This window comes from Patella vulgata, chromosome 5 (assembly GCF_932274485.2).
Source record: "Patella vulgata chromosome 5, xgPatVulg1.2, whole genome shotgun sequence".
In the NCBI taxonomy this organism is placed as follows: domain Eukaryota; kingdom Metazoa; phylum Mollusca; class Gastropoda; family Patellidae; genus Patella; species Patella vulgata.
In genome coordinates this window covers 16,691,127-16,709,254 of record NC_065883.2, presented here as the reverse complement: position 1 = coordinate 16,709,254, position 18,128 = coordinate 16,691,127, and the positions used below count along the sequence as shown (strand labels likewise).

General features: G+C 34.4%; 1 protein-coding gene across 3 annotated transcripts; it reads left to right on the top strand.

The window, feature by feature from the left end:
* Positions 1-920: 920 nt before the first annotated feature.
* On the top strand, positions 921-12,544 carry LOC126822571 (abscission/NoCut checkpoint regulator). 3 transcript variants are annotated; one of them, XM_050551508.2, is made up of 12 exons: positions 921-947; positions 1,256-1,340; positions 2,195-2,316; positions 2,847-2,903; positions 3,780-3,943; positions 5,266-5,354; positions 6,254-6,419; positions 7,173-7,418; positions 8,000-8,100; positions 9,857-9,940; positions 10,456-10,592; positions 11,469-12,544. In XM_050551508.2, the coding sequence occupies exons 2-12, from the start codon at positions 1,284-1,286 to the stop codon at positions 11,542-11,544; spliced, it is 1,299 nt and encodes a 432-aa protein (XP_050407465.1). In that variant the 5' UTR covers positions 921-947; positions 1,256-1,283; the 3' UTR covers positions 11,545-12,544. The 3 variants fall into 3 exon arrangements, with proteins under 3 accessions (XP_050407465.1, XP_050407466.1, XP_050407463.1); XM_050551509.2 differs by lacking the exon at positions 921-947 and adding an exon at positions 1,010-1,028; XM_050551506.2 differs by lacking the exon at positions 921-947 and having other exon boundaries at positions 1,183-1,340.
* The last annotated feature ends 5,584 nt before the right edge of the window (positions 12,545-18,128 follow it).

Here is an 18,128-nt window from a genome sequence, read left to right as displayed (position 1 = left end):
TTTTGTTTGTTATATGTATTTTGTCATTCCTATTTTTTCAACAAAGTCCCAGATAAGCTGAGATGTCCAGTATCTCTCATTAGGTGATGGAGAGAGTAGGGATTTAAGACAGAGAGTTTTTCCCCTCTCCGTTAGTTTTTTGATCATTGGTTGACGTTCATCGTATAGTTGATTACAGTTGATTAGCAGGTGTGGTGTGGTTGCAATTTGTCCACACGGGCATTTTATTGGTGTATAGGTGAAATCTCTGATTACATTTACTGTTTTAAGCCTAGTGATTAGTTTGCATATTTTGATGGAAGGATGGTTGATGTAAACCTTGTCGACAAGATTGCTATCTATTTGATAGCGATGGGTGTTTTCTTGTTGTAGACGGGTTTTCCATGCTTCTTTGATCTTTGTTTTAGCTATGCTTGTAAATTCCTGGCTGCTGTATTCTAAATAGTCTAATTCCTTGAGTGACGTCCCCTCCTTGGCTAATGTGTCGGCTTTTTCGTTGCCGAGAATATTGATGTGGGAGGGGATCCACGCAAGGATTAATTCAAGTTGTTTATATTAGTACGGCCATTGTTTTCAGTTGATGACGTCAGTCGTTGACCCTTAACCCTAGATGACGACCTAACTCGCAAAGAGAGGTCAACACGTTGTTTAGGGGATTGCTATTGGAAGGAAAATCTCAATAAAGTTGTAACTTCAACTGTCAGATTTGAACTTGGGGGAAAATAATCAAAATAGACAAAAAACGATGTAATCATATTTGAGTTAGTGCGTTTTTTATTTCAGTCAAACAAACTATTCCCAAATTTTAGCCCAACCATCGACCGAGTTTGTTGACTGGAAATTCTAGTGGTACTTAGGGGTAATTGATCTGCACTTCATGGCATCATGATCAAGTCTAGAGATAACTCTAGACCATTTGCCAAAAGAGTGGCTCCCCCTTTCATTAGGTTTGTTATTTATTTATTATATTCTAGACAAGTTTAATAAAATGTAATATTTTTGTCTCGGAACATAGTTAAATATTCACAGTTTGTAAATGAGAATTTAACATATAAATCCACAATATAATTGTATTGTCAAGAAATATTTTTAGCCTATTTTACTGGAGAATGATATTCTGACATATAGAGATACTCGATTTTCCAGCTATCTAATCTATTTGTGTAGCCTACTATAGCTAATAGGAACTATATAGATAATGTAACTTTTATTAATAAAAATAATGACTAATTCTCATGCTTTGGATTTGTTGTAGATGTTTATATGTTTTATCAAAAAGAGTGATGGCTAGTGGACAGTGTTATGGTTGTGGTGTGGGGTTTAGTTTGTTTAAAAAAGAGGTTGTTATTTGAATTTAAATTATTTTTATAAATAGATTATATTAAAGCTATAATTATAATATAATATAATAATAAAAATAATGCTTTATTACACAACTGCATGGTATATCCTATAATCAATGGTGAGACTTTTTCCATGGTTAGGTGTAATGCTTGCTTTCTGAAATATTGGATGTTGCTAAGACGGGCATACACTATGGACTATGAAGGAAATTTTGCCCGGGCAGCGGCATTATGGCATACTCTTATACCAAATTCCAACTGCCAAAGAATCTTTTACATGCATGCCAATGTATACACGGTACCTCGGTTTTTCATCCATCCGAACGACTAGAGATCTGTTCTTGTCAGGCCCTCCTTCCTGCACTACTTGCTTTCCAAAATATTGGAATGTTGCTGATTATTATGACGGGCATACGACATACAGTTTTCTATGAGGGAAATTTTGCCAGGGCAGCATTATAGCCTAGTCTTATATCAAATTCCAACTGCCAAGGATCTGTTACGTGCCTGGCAATGTATACGCGGGACCTTGGTTTTTCGTACCATTCAAAAAACTAGACATCTGTCCTTGTCAGGCCCTCCTTCCTGCACCACTGACAAGGGGGAAACCATGTCGGGCGTAAATTATGATGAACTTACAGCTCCATTCACAATGAAGGATGTTCGATATTCAACATAATACTTTTCATTATAGCAGATGGCAGAGATAATGGCAACATATTCAAAGTCAATGTTATAAAAATGTAGCAGATTCCACTTGCATGGTTCTGCAGATACTGAATGTACTCATTCATAGTTAAACATATATATTACCCAGTGTAAGCTTAAATAATTTTTATTTTTTTCTACAGCATGGTTGTAAGAATTGTGGTTTTGCCTTCTGTTCAAAATGTCTGACAAAAACCATAGCAGTGCCAAAATTAAATAATGCTAAACATCATGTTTGTAATAAATGTTATGATATTATTACTGGGTAAGAAAAATAAATATGTAAAAAATTCATCTCATATTTTTAATACAAGTCACTATTCATGTACAACAGTACAATTCTTGTATTTTTATCGCAAAGCATTATTATGCGCAATGAGAATCCACCGTAACAACTATCACTAAATGTCTGACCTAAAATTGGACGAGGTAAACTTTTATCTGAGTACTTAACTGCTTGCCTCTGTTTTCTGTGTGACCAACCAAGATTTTTAAGAGAAAATTTTAAGCAAAAATAATCTTTTTGAGGAGTAGATTTAAGAAGAATGTATTTAAAAGTGTATCTTAATGTTTTAACTTTAGATTTCTATCTGTTACAAACACTCTCTGCATTGGAAATATAATATTTTATGAATTGAAAATTTAATGATGTTTAACAGGGTCCATTCCAAAACCATTGTACACAGGGTCCATTCCAAAACCATTGTACATGTAATATAATGTACAGAAAAATACAAATAACTTACTGTTACTTTTTCTATGTTTTAATTTTTTTTACATTCGTGAATTTTACAGTAAAGTTGAAGGAAAAGATGACAGATCAAAATATTCTCCCCCAGAAGCTTACAAAAAGTAGGTTTTTACCATCAATTATTTCTTTTTCCTCTTTATTGATCTGTTATGTTTTAATTTTATTATTTAATTTCTGTTAAATGAAAAACAAAATGTGTTTAATTCTGATGAATTTTAGAGTGCCACAACCAGATAGATTATAAATATTATTATAGCCCAATTTTTCTATTCTTACTCCTAAAATGGAATGTGCAAATTATACTGTGGTTGAAATAACACTATGATTTTGGATAAAACTAAGAACAATTCTCCATCATTTCATAAAGGACTCGGTGTTTCTAATTAGAATATATACCTTCGCTGTAATGGTAATGCCTTCCCAATTTGTTATCACATGTAGAAAATGTACATTTTTCAATTACTATAAATTAAATAAAACGAAATGAACTGTTTAACGTCCTACTGTTCTGCTCCGACTGAGCTAATGAAGACGGGCATACGCCTACTCTTATTTCAAATTCCAACTTTCATGGGTTCTTTTTTGTGCATGCATATGTGTACATAGGACCTTGTTTTCTCTCCCATCAGAACAACTATACATTGTCCTCTTCCAGGCAGTCTGTCCTACACCAAGCCAGAAAATCCTGCTGAACTTTCTCTGCCAATGCAGGGATCAAACACGGAACTCTATAAATTAAAAGGAGTAGGAGACATACTCTTATCTGCCTGTGGTATTTGTAATATTCAATTTAGATGAAACAGTTTGAAAATAATTCACATGCAAGCCAGAGTAAGAAATAGAGTCGTAAAGTATTATTTGAAATAAATAGCCAGATGCAAATATGTTTGAATATATTTTACATGTATTAACCTTGGAATATCTCATCTATTTCTGCATATATTAACCTTTATTGGTATTCCTATTCTATATTTCAGAAGAATGGCAGCACTTGAGGAAAAGGAAAAGAATCCAAAAAGTGCAACAAAAAAGGCAACACACACTACTTCGAATAAAAATAAAGCTAAATATATTGGATTATCTAAAGCTGATAGAGAAATTGCTGAAAGACTTGATAAATTAAAAGAAAAACCAGCAACAGGTATTTTATTTCGATTATTACTGTCTTTAAGGTACATAACATTAACTTTATTTATTCATTATAATTTCATCTGGTTATGCTGATTCTCAATTTCTAATAAATTTTAGCATTTATTTGAACTAAATCAGCAATAACTAAGAAAAGGCATTTAAAACAAAGGTGCCAAATCAGTATGGTCACATGGTACATTTGACCTCATTGTCAACTCCAGTCCACTTGCTCAAGATGTGCATGAAGGCATCTTCATTTGAAAGAGGGGTGCATTAATTTGACCTCATTGAATCCACTGGACCTGGTTGGCATTGCTGACTCCATTGCTGCAAGATGTTCATGAATTTTGCAATATTTGCATACTCAAAGTTTGTGAACACAAACGTTAAGGGTGGGAATCCTCAAATCTAAACCATATTTCTCAAAAAACGTTTAACAGAATTCCATGATTTTGTTATGATAAACAAGGTGTGTGGAGCATCTTACTTTTCATCCTCGGTTACCCAGTGTACTCATTCCGTTCTACTCCACTATACCATGGGTTAATCCATAGGGTTTCCACGATTTCAAATTATCTGCCCTGGCCTAGAATGTAGCTACAGTCTACAAACCAATCAGAAAACAGTTTACAAACCAATCGTTTCCCTTCGTTTTTATAAGGGTAGATAACCATATTCATGTCCATTTACTGAATGATTTATGTAAATAATGTATATATTTATAATTTATTTATATTTAATTGTATTATCAAAATCTGTAGTATGGGTTGTTGATTTCAAATATGTATAGGGCCTAACATCTACATGTTTGACTTTTGTTATTATTATTACTATTCGTTCTTTGTCTGAAATATGTCATTCTGTTATGTTTATAATATTGAACTTATACTTTGCAATTTGATTCACAATAACTTGTCTATGATATCACGTGGACATAAAATTCCGGGAACGAACGATTCTAAATAAAACTAATGACCCTACATTATTATATGAACGTCCGGTTTTCATTAACATAATATATAATTGGTTGTTAATAATTACGCACTTAGAATAGGCCAACTCCTAACATTGTCCCATGAGAGTTATTTCCCTTTGCCAACTTCCTTTTCAAATAACAATTTATGGGATTGGTCGATAAAAATAGCACAATCATCAAGGGCGGATAACTTGAAAACGGGTCTCCCCCATAGATTAACCCAGGGTATAGTGGAGTAGAAAGGAATGAGTACACTGGGTAACCGAGGATGCTTACTTTCCTGATCTAGTCAGATATTTAAAAGTTTCAGAAGTTCAATTTGATAATGAGAAATAATCTTCCCATTTTTTTTGTAGAAGCTAAAGTTACAGATACAGATATAGCAAGTCGACTGTCTAAATTAAAAGGTGTAGATCAAACCACAGTACAGCCAAGTCACCAACATGTAAGTCTTTTTTAGCCCAGTCGGTAGAGAACAGAAGAATGTTAAACTCTATTTAATTTCATGTAAATCTATAGAAGATGTAGGAGAGTTTATATGCAATGTAAAGCAAAAAGAGAGAGAGAGAGAGAGATAAGAGAGAGAGAGAAAGAGGGGGGTCTTCAGCAGTGGGAGCCACTGGTAGGAAACTGAAGGACCTGGAGAAAACCAACGAGGTTGCACAGGTGACCCCATGCCACTTTACTCAATGACAGACCTTATGAGCTAAAGTGCATGTGTTAAACCATTCTGCCACCATGTAAAGCAAAAGAGGGAGAGAGTGAGGCAGTCTTCAGCAGTGGGAGGAAACTGGAGGACCTGGAGAAAACCAATGAGGTTGAACAGGTGACCTCAGGCCACTTGATTCAATGACAGACCTTATGATCTAAAGCGCATGTGTTAAACCATTCAGCCACCAAACCTCGTATGTGCAAAAAACATGACTTTCTTTTACGGTTAAAAAGAAAGTTTTTATATTTTCTCACATAGCTGTATCTCCCATTAAGCAGTATCTCTAAGGTAAAGATATGTTATCCTTTCAAGAAATAAAGACTCTTTGACTCTCACATTTAGCCATTGTTTCAGAATATACAATCATTTCTGGATATAATGCAAATCTTTTTTTAAAACCTTTATTGAGGTCCGCTTAGAATACTGTGCATGAATTAATAAACAAACAAAAAAGAAAAGTGTCTGTTTCATGAAAGAATTTAGAGCACTGTCATTGTATGACAGACATTGGTGTGATGGATTTTAATTAACAGTCCATTGTTACTGTCCCATAGATGATAAATTTCGTGCAGTGCGACAATCTAGAAAAATATTTATCAATCTCATTTCTGACATTTTATACAATTTTTCAGAAATTTTACCACCCTCCTGATAGAAGATCTGAACAGAAACAAGTTGATGATTTATTAGATGAAATTTGTGATGAAGTAGAAATAGATTCACATTTTCCTAGTCCTGCCACAGATGTACAGCAACGTCTTGATAAATTAAAAGGTCAAGCAAAGCCAGGTGATCAAGGTCTGTTTTCCATATTTTACATTTCAAGTCAACTTTTATAATTAAGATAGCAGTAGCAATTTTGAAGACCTTGCCAGACCTTGACTATACTATCACATTGGTGACATTCAGATTAGATTCCTTGCTAGGGCTGTCAAAAAAAATCAACATATTGCAATATGGATTCTTCGGCCATTATTTATCGGGGGGGGGGGGGGGGTGTGTGGATGGCTGAATGGTTGGCGTGCGCGCGCTGTATCATAAAGTCTGTCATTGAGTCGACTGGTGTGGTTTCGAATCCCCGGTTGGACATGACAAGGAGTAGGGGCGCCTGTCCAACCTTGTGGGTTTTCTCCGGGTCCTCCGGTTTCCTCCCAGTGCTAAAGACCCCTATGCGCAAGCAAATTATTGAAATAAAATTAAACCATATGTTAGTCCCGAAATGACCTAGTTTGTGTCGAGTGGACGTTAAACCCCATTTCTCTCTCTCTCTCTCTCATTATTTATCGCAATATGAAGTCATTCTGATGGAAGATAAACAAAAAGAGGTCGATCAAGGTGTACAATGGCGTAAACGTAAAATAAAACAAACCCTGGGCAGTTGGAATTTGAAAAGGAATAGGTAGAAACCCCATTATCCTAGCAAAAGTCTCAGTAGTAAATAGAATTAACTTGAGCATGTTAGTCTCATGTAGTGTGTTGACTAAATGTTTAACTCCTTTCCAAAAGTCTTTTCTTGTTTTATCTAAATTTATGAATTCTTATATCTTTCAGATGTAGAAAATAATTTGAACAAAGATTCTCAAGACAGAAATAAAAAATTTGATAAAAATATCAATCAAGCGGGTGCTTCAAGCAGTGAGGATAATTTAGACATGGAAGAAATAACACGATTAGTAGAACAAGCATCAAAAGAACTTGAAGTTGATGCACATAGAGCTATTGAAGGTCTAAAGAAAGATAAAGAAATAATGGAACGACTAAATGAAATAAAGAAAAGGAAGAAAAATGGCGAGAATGGTGAATAAACTATGTTATTGTATTCTTTAACATTTTAGGGCAATTGTTTATACTGGTGTCAAGTGATTAGATGGTTGATTAGTAAAAGATGCCATGACAATTTTAAATTGAAATGAGAGTAGGCCCCACCTCCACTGTCAAGACAAATTTTAATTCATAGCGTGGTTGGTGCAGAACAGTAAGATGTTAAACCTGCTTTATTTTATTTTTCATCCCTTTAAATATAAAAATTTCACTCGTAGCATGTTTGGTGTAGAAAGTGAGAGAGAAATGGGGTTTAACATCCACTCAACACAGACTAGGTCATTTCAAGACTGACTAACATATTCAGTTTTCTTTCACTAATTCACTTGTGCGTAGGGGTCTTCAGCAGTGGGAGGAAATCTCAGGACCTGGAGAAAACCCACGTTTCACAGACGACCCTACTCCTTGTCATATACAAGCTGGGAATCGAAAACACGCCACTTGACTCAATGACAGATCTTATAATCTAAAGCCGCAATGGTTCAGAAAATTAATACATTAAACTCATTCTTTTTCTTGTCCCTTCCCTTTAAATGTATATATTATTATATTTTTAGGAGATGAAGTAAAAGAAGATAATAAAATGAATATAGATGTAAAAGAAGATGATTCTGATAGTGAAAACGAAGAGGAGGCAATAAAAAGATTAGTAACAAGGGTACATATATTATTATCAATATTATTCACCAAATTAATCCTCTTTGATTATGTAATTTCATCTGTATCAACTTACTTTATGTGCTTTAAAGATGCATTATGTAAGAACTAAATCTGACTAATGCAGGTCTTTACAGTCGTGGCCAAAAGAATAGGACCACGCTTGAAAATGGTTGGATTTCTTACATGTAAATTCATTTGATCATATATCTGCCACCCGATCAAATGAATTTACATGTAAGAAATCCAACCATTTTCAAGCGCGGTCCTATTCTTTTGGCCACGACTGTATTTTGACTTCAAATGTTATATAAACTATAATTTAGACATTTATTCATATGACCAGGCCTATAATCAACTCTCTAGAACATCACATTGTGGAGATTTAAACGGATTAAAACACGATTGCCATTTAATGATTTAATTTGAAAATTGTGAAGCAAGGCTCAGCCTCGATTAACAAGTACCGTTGCTGCGATAATAAACAATCTATGCCACATCTTGTCCAAACAGAATATAGTAATGTGAATGAAATTTTCAATATATTTATTTTGCATTATCTACTTTTTGTCCCCCGCCTTTCGAAGAAAGCAGGGGACTATTAAAATGGGTTCGTCCGTCTGTCTGTCTGTCTGTCCGTCTGTCTGTCCGTCACACTTTTTGGGACACAATAACTCTCTTCCTAAATGAACTAGAATGTTCAAACTTGGTGTATGTGTTTATTAGGTCAATGCCTTGATGGAGTTCGAAGATGAGCATTTTCCGCTTAGGGTAAGCAGAGATAAGCAATTTGATTGGTTGATGCTTTGGGACACGATAACTCTCTTCCTAATTGGGCTAGAATGTTCAAACTTGGTGTATGTGTTGATTAGGTCAATGCCTTGATGGAGTTCGAAGATGAGCATTTTCGGCTTAGGGTAAGCAGAGATAAGCAATTTGATTGGTTGATGCTTTGGGACACGATAACTTTTAATTGAGCTAGAATGTTCAAACTTGGTGTATGTGTTTATTAGGTCAATGCCTTGATGGAGTTAGAAGATGAGCATTTTCCGCTTAGGGTAAGCAGAGATACGCAGTTTGATTGGTTGATACTTTGGGGCACGATAACTCTCTTCCTAATTGAGCTAGAATGTTCAAACTTGGTGTATGTGTTGATTAGGTCAATGCCTTGATGGAGTTCGAAGATGAGCATTTTCCGCTTAGGGTAAGCAGAGATAAGCAATTTGATTAGATGAGCATTTTCCGCTTAGGGTAAGCAGAGATAAGCAATTTGATTGGTTGATACTTTGGGGCACGATAACTCTCTTCCTAATTGAGCTAGAATGTTCAAACTTGGTGTATGTGTTGATTAGGTCAATGCCTTGTTGGTTGATGCTTTAGGACAAGATAACTTTGATAGAGAGTGATGAAACTTAAGTGTATAGTTGATAATCAGTTTGATTGCTTGATACTTTAAAAAAAATAAATGTGCGATAAATTAATGTGTCATCTATTTATTTTGGTATTTTGGCGGGGGACATCAGCCTCACTGTTGGCTTGTTAATGATTATAGCAGGAACTGCCAGCTCTTTATCTAAATCTTACATAATGCATCTTTAAGCTAGGCACATTATTGTTGGACATTTTCTTTAAGTTCACAATCTTTAAATCATAAACGTCTAACTTGAAAATAATTTGTCTTGTTCTATATCAGATTCATAGTAAGAATTTATTGGTATGTCCATCAAATTTAATTATATCTGTGCTTAAATTTTTAGTATGTAGAAGAGTCTAAACTAGATGAGGGGATGGGTGAAGATATGAGCAACAGTAACAATAGAACTTCTAAATCTTCGAAAAAGGTAGATTAACTTCATTTTATTTACATGTACTTTCTTAATGCTAAGTGATTTATGTAAAGGCCAAGTAAAATTATGCAGTACTTTTGAGAGATATGGATAGTTCAAGACACAAAAATAATATCTGTATCTGCTGTTAGTTAGCCTATGTTATGTTGCCTCACAACCATTTTTGTAATGTACCTAACAATATGAACTTGTAGGTGAATCTTATATTATGGAAATAACTACATGATGTATAATACCAAAATTTTATGGGGATATGGAGAGTTGGGGCATCGAGTGGTCTAATGTGTGTGTTTAAGATCATAAGTGGCTTAGTTTCAATCCCAAGGGAGTAGGGTCACCTGCAATAGCTCGTGGATTTTTTCCAAGTCCTCTGGTTTCCTTCCAATGCACAAGCGAATTATTAAAATAAAATTGTAACCCAAAAAGAGCTAGTTTGTATTGAGCCCCATTTCTGTCTCTCTCCAAAATCCTATACAATAATTATTGTGTTCCATACTGATTATTTACAGGAAGTTAATAGAGAAACTGATGTACCAGATGACTATGATGATAGTGATGAATTACCATATTGTTGTATGTGTACAGAAGATGCTATTATAAGATGTATAGACTGTGATATGGATTTATTTTGTACAAAATGTTTCAAGTTAGTTTAAATGTTTCTAATATTTGTATACCACATAAAATAACTACACTATTAGGTCTGGGTTGTAAAGATGACCTTCACCTTGGTGTATTCCTCTTCAATGTTTTATTTTAAGTAATGCAATGAATTTCTTCTTATGAATACTCTGTAATCCGATACATGCATGACATACGGTAAACATTGCCAGGTTGCCTTTTGGGTTTGTTTTGCAAAATTTTATTTTGTATGCCCACATTGGAAATGAAATGAAATGGGGTTTAACGTCCTACTGTTCTGCTCCTAACTGGGCTAATGAAGACGGGTGCTATGTGGGAAATTTGCCTGGACTGCGGCCTACTCTTATATCGAATTCCAACTGTCAAGGGATCTTTTACATGCACGCCAATGTGTACACGGGACCTCAATTTTCGTCCCATCCGTACGACTAGACAGCTGTCCATGTCAGGCCCTCTGTCCTGCATCACTGACAAGGGGGAATCATGCCTGCCCACATTGGGAATGTTCATCTAGTCCTAAAGAAGAACTCTATCAGCGATTTTTCACACAGTTAAATGCGCTTTACTGTCACTGAAACCTTGTTAGCTAAGAGTTTTTGAGATTTTGTTTTCAAATTTGCTGTGATTGTTCCATAAGTCTCAGGGAGAAACCTTATTTAATATAGAGTCATGCAACAATATTTCATAAGAGTTACAGAAACCTTAAAAATCCTCTGCTTTTGCTAAAGTGGAACCCTATTGAAATTCACACAAAAATGTGTTTGATAAAACTACTGAGCCTGTCTTTGCAACAGTTACAAGTCAGATTTTTTGAAAACTTAAAAGCTACTTGTGGGTGGGTGTATATTTATTTCCTGACAACGTTTATTTTATCTTACAGGGCTAGCCATGATGAAATTGATATAAAAGATCATAAAACCAAGAAATATACAGCTCCAAAAGGTTATAAAGACTAATATAGAAAGAAATAGTGAAGCAAACATCAAATCATGCAAATAATCCCTACAGTTATGTTTTCTGGAAATAATTTTCTTATGTCAGGCTCATTTTAATGAAATTATTGGAAAAAAATATCTCATTGTTGTCTTTTTAGAATATTTACCCCCTTTTGTTGTTCACCCACGTTTGATATGGGAGGACATTGTCACTTCAGTCCATCGGTTGACCTGTCTATCCACAGAATTTTTTTTTTTAAAACTTGCTGGGATTGTTCAGTTAGTTAGACCTAAGGAGAACTCATTTTGAAATTCAGGAGCCGACGAGGAAAGTTGCCCAGTTATTCGGATGGGATAGAAATTCTGAAGTCCACATATTGGAGTTCTGAAAATTTAACTTGCATAGTTGGCAGTGACTGAGCAAAGCATTCTGATGGCAAGATGTCAAAACTTCCAGAGGTATATATACCAAATGTGAAATACAGGAGAAAAGAAATAATTAACTTCTGACCACACAATTTATCAATTGATTAACCCCATTCTCTTATATATCATTCTCATAATTGGAGACACCATTTATTCCTGTGTATTGTACATACAGGATTTAGAGGACATTAAACCATATTTCATTTCATTTATACAAGATTTAGAATAGTCACACAGAGGAGTCCCAGGCCAATATATCAAAATAAAAAAATATTTTATGAATTGGGGCCCCTTTCCTGTATGCAAAATCAACCTGTCAGCAAAATGCAATGGCTTTATATATGCATGGGCAATGACTGAACATTGTATCTACATGTAAATTAGATGCATGTACAAGATGTATATCTTGAGTAAATGATTTGATAAGATGCATTGATGATTAGTACTGAATCAAAAAATCAGAAAATATAAATCAAATACTAAATGAAGTATTTGGACTTACTTATTACATATACATGTCAACACTATTACAAACATTATATAAACAATTCGACATACTTAACAAATGTCTATAGGATTATTATTCTATTAAAGTTGATATTTCTGATTTACAGAATGTATGGAGTCAGTTAAATTCTTATGTATAAAGTATAATGTATTTATATTGGGAATAAAATCAAATTGTTATTGACAGTAAGTTGTTGAGTGTTGGTCAATTGTATCTTATTTTATAATCGACCGAGGAACTTTCTTTTAAAACAAAATTTATAGTTTTTAGAATTAGCATTTTGATCTAAACACAATGAAGGGAAACATATTTGATCTGTTTTGAAATGAAATTATTCCCATGTGTACGTGAAAATATAAATCTATTATAATCATTTCTTGTGCAGTGACCGCCCTAGACATTCGCCAATGGCGACAATTATTTTTATTGGCGAATAAAGTGATGATACTGGCGAAATATTTGGCGAATGAATTTTAGAGAGTGTTATTTCGTAAATCTGCTAATATTAAACTTGAAATCGTCTCGTTAAACGCTTCTTTCGATCGACTCGATGGAGTGTCTATTTTTAGTACATTAATTACTCTAGTCTCAATCTTACAAGTCGCAAATCAGTCAATTTACAATATTACAACTATTACGCATTAAAACGACCGAAAGATCGAGTCTGGAGACTATAAAACACAGTTACGCCCCTTTTGTGTGGCACTGCGTTGTTTACATTCGCTTCACTACAAGTTTTCTTTACTTACGCAGCAAATAAATAAAACGCACATTAATGACAACTAATACTAGTAAACCCAAAATAAGGATAGATTCCTTTTTCCTTCCTACGACTACTGTTAGTCCAGAATCTACTTCCGTGAGTGAGCGTGTCATCTCGGACGCAAGTCCTTCGTTGGCTTCATCAACATGTGGACAAAAATTAGACCTTTAACCGAGACCGTCGAGCTAACCCTCAATGACCTCATGCTTATAAAAATGGATGGACCGGACATAAATTTCAAATCAGCGGTGTCTTAAAAAGAATCGTCGTGTCTTTTCTGTTATGACGATGAAGTAAATTAAATCATGTGACTGTGAAGTACGTCCTATAAACATTTTTTGGTTATCTGCATTCATTCTCTCAATAACGTGAACTTTTGCATGAACAAGGAGATAAAATAATATTCTTGTGTACTATATATAGAGGATATTTGTCGTTTTAGAGTGAGTAACATATTTTATTTCATCGAGAAGCAAGAAAACTTATATTTTCACGAATGCGTAGCATGAGTGAAAATATAAACGTTTTCTTGCTTAGAGATGAAATAAAATATGTTATTCACGACAAAACGACAAATGTTCTATTTATTTTATGATTTTACAATCATTTTAGGTAAAAACAACTAGCCAGTGGAATAACACTGATCATAAAATAAAAGTACATATTAAACATTTATTTTGTCTGCGATATCACCTCGGTGGAAGCGGACGTAAAATACAACTAACACACACACACATTTATTTTCATTTTTAATTAACAAACATATGAATAAAAATGATATAAAATATTTGGCTAAAACTTTCTGAATTGGCTAATAAAATTTTGATTTGGCTAAAAATTTGGCTAAAGGTTTTAAGAGTCTAGGGCGGTCACTGCTTGTGATGTTTATGGTATATCATTTGTATCTTATTTTATAATCGACCGAGGAACTTTCTTTTAAAACAAAATTTATAGTTTTTAGAATTAGCATTTTGATCTAAACACAATGAAGGGAAACATATTTGATCTGTTTTGAAATGAAATTATTCCCATGTGTACGTGAAAATATAAATCTATTATAATCATTTCTTGTGATATTAATGGTATATCATTTTCTATCCAACATATAATCTCAGTCATACCGTGTTATGAATAGTTAGGTCATACAAAAAAAGAATTATTCTGTTTCTTAAACAATCCTTCCAGATGATCAACAGGAGATGTTTTACAGAGCGTCCCTTCACCATTAGAAATATAAACATGTGATAATAAATCAGAATGTTCTTTTTTGAAATGATAACAGACTATACACAACCTTTTTAAGTCAAGCTGCAGTATCTAAGAACCAGATCTAGAATATACATGTACATATTTTCATATGACCTGAAGATGTACAATAATGAGTTTTAAATGAGATGTGAAGGAACTAATAACAATGGTCATACAGTTTACATAAAGATGATCTTATATTTTTGAATAATTTGGTGGACATTATGAACGATTTACATTTCATTACAATTTTTGAAATCTTTTGAGACTTAAAATAATAACGATATGCATGTTTCAGATATTTAAGATCATATATCTAACAGGATCATGTGAGAAAGCCCACTGTATGCTTGTCAGATCATGGTGCTACAATAAGATGATAACAAGTTGTTTGGTGACGAGCTGGTGGGTTATCAAACACTACCAAATGGGCAGAAGAACAAATGCATTTTACGATAAATGATAACAATATCTGAAAATAATCGAATCAATATCTGTATTTTGTAGAGTAATCTTTTGGTGAAACAACTAAACCTCGACCCTTTCTAGCACCTCTATACACAGTTTCTACTATATCAATAAATTCCTGAACATCTTCCATAGGCCAGTTGATCTTATTGTTATTACCAGTACCCAAATCTATCATTATATGTTTGTTTCTGTAGAAAAACATGCAAGTACATGGATCATACAATTCATACATTTTGTTAAAGTCTGGCACTTTTGAAATGTCCACTAAATAGATCACAGCAAAGTTTTTCATTTTTTCAGCACATCTATATAATGTTTCGTCCATCACCATACATGCTGGGTCCCAATCATGACCAAATCTAATAATAACTGCTCGATCTTCTTCTGATAAAATGGCTTGATCAACTTGCCAACCATTGTGGAGATGTTGTAGCATGTAAGACATGATGAGATGTGTTAGATGACACTGAAATAAATTTTAAAAACAGATTGTTAGATCTATGTCTATAAAATCAAATTAAGAAATATAAAAAACAATGTAGAAAAGACCACATCTTCAAGTCATGATCACTGTTTTATCATGCATGGTGCTATTGAACTTTCCTGTGGGGATGTTAAGGGTGACTAGAGCTCCATCACGTCACTCATAACATTCATCTGAGTAATTCTTTAAATTAGATACATGTTTGTAAGTATGGCCAATACTTCAGAGTGACCCACTAGTTTGAGTTGAGACTCTCAGAAAAGCTATTTGTTCTACATTATGTACATATTTCTTCAGATTTTGGACTATAAATTGTATCTTTGATCCCACATTTATCAACAGATAACCTCTATGAATTATGAGACTGGGCCAACCCAGTCATACTACAATATGCTGTCTTACACTTAACACTGTCAACAGATCCCAATCTGATGTCATGATCTGGTAACACGGTATCCATTATTGATGACAATTTTTAGCTACCCTAAACTTAGACAATTTCTATTCAGCTAAATGGTCATGTTTAAAGGTCACCGGAAAGCTTCATTTTTTTTTTTAAATAATGCAAGTAATTGTGTCAACATATCCTTTCCATAAGTATAAGTATTTCAACGTTAGTAATTTCTGACGTTCTGCGTGAGTAGTCGTAACTTTCCATCAATAAACCATCTGAGATGTCATTTTAGTCCTAAGTCAGCTCCTATTCTAGTCTGTATTTCTAGGAGAAGAAGGCCTAAAATGACGTAGCTGATTGTTTATTGACGGAAAGTTACGGAGAACGGCGGAAATTACTAATGTTGAAATTTACCTGTTGCAGGTAATATTCTTATATTGACATTCAGGTTTGTGTTAGCCTACTGACTTATACTGTTATTATACTTACGGAACGGATTCCGATATGATATGTTGACACAATTACTTGCATTAGGCCTATTTAAAAAAATCTATGAAACTTTTCTGCTGACTTTTAATTTAAATTCGAAAATTTTTCAATACAGCATAGAAAATACTTGAAACCTGTGCTGATCTGTGATGACTGAGTGATGGCAATCATTGAATCAAATATCAATGGCCACAAATCAGTATCACATGAAATGAAAATGAGTTTCCAGAAAACTCCATCCCAAGTAACGTAATTGCTGATTGTGAAGTTGGGTAGAAGCCTTTGTTGTACTTTATTCTGATTAATATACAAAATAAAACACGGTTAATTACCTTCTGGGTGAAAAGACTCGATAATTAAAATGTTCTCAACAACACAGGAACGATTATTTTTAATCTGTTTCGTACACCCCACCCTTAGTGACTTAGGCTAAAAAGAGAACACAAAGGGACGTAACTAACAGCGGTTATGTCCCATGAAATGAATGAATGGAATGGGGTAAAACGGCCTACTTTTCTACTCCAACTGGGATAATGCAGACGGACATACGCCATGGAGTGTGCTATGCGTAGTATGAAGGAAATTTTGCTTGGCAAATGGAATTCTAACTGTCAGAGGTTGTATAAACAGGACCTCTTTTTTTGACCGATTCGAACGACTAGAGCCACTAGACACCGTTCCTTGCCAGGTTGACAACGGGAAACCACGACGGAGCATTATCCGAATGATCATAAACCATTACCAACATGCTAGAATAAGGATTAAATAAAGCACACGCAATCAAATAAGATTTTTTAAAAAGTCTTCTCATTAATATGATAGGCTAGTCGACTTATATTTCACTTTTTTTAATAAGTGAATATTCTGTCTTATAATTGGCACTGGCTTGGTATTTTTGCAGACTAATCGAAATAATCAGTACCATTTTAATAAGTAGGCTAGTTCTGTTAAACTAAATAATTATATAACATACTAAATGGCATCAAGTGTTTTGAAATGTATGAGCTACGATTTTTTTTTTTTACAATGGATAAATTTTAATCACAAGGTCTAGAAAAATATGTTATTTATTATTAGATCATACTGCTTTCAATTGCTAAGGATGAGTTCCCGGACAGTATTAAGGAGTTTGCTTGGTTTATAATAAGCTGTAGTGGTGATGCGAAAGCGAAATTTCGATAGGATTCTTCCATTGAACTACCTTGCGGTTGTGTGTAAGGGTGCGCCAAACGGGCGGACGCAGGATATTGGTGAGGGGAAATGTTTAAATATCGGGGTGTCAATGGTGATTTGTGGGGCATGTCTGGGCCCGAATATAACATCCAGTTTCATCAACTACATCCCCGCATCAAACAGAAAGCTCAAATTTACAGGTGTCATAGAAGCACAGATCCGCCACAGAGCATAAGCCATTCAGGGCAAATTTTGTACGGACAGTTGCGTTTCGGACCCCTCTTCATTGAATTCCAAATCAAGTGGAGCTCGGTTTTTCGTCCCATACAACTACTATAAGTTACATTATTTTCAATGCCATCTGACTCGGCCCTTGCGGGGAAGCCAGGCTGAAAAATCTCAAGAAACTTTCTCGGTTAACATCGGGATCGAAATCGCCGAACATGGGGATTGCTCGGGTCCCCGTGAATTCTCTTTACGATTAGTTCCTAACTTAACGATCTCTCTGTATTTCAAACTCTATAAAGGTTTTCGGGAAAGCAGCTGTTAGGACAAAGTTCTGACTCGCAACTATAGAAATTACCGTATGTTAGTCTCTAAACGACCGAATTATTATGATCTATTTCACCAACATCACAATGGGAAAGCG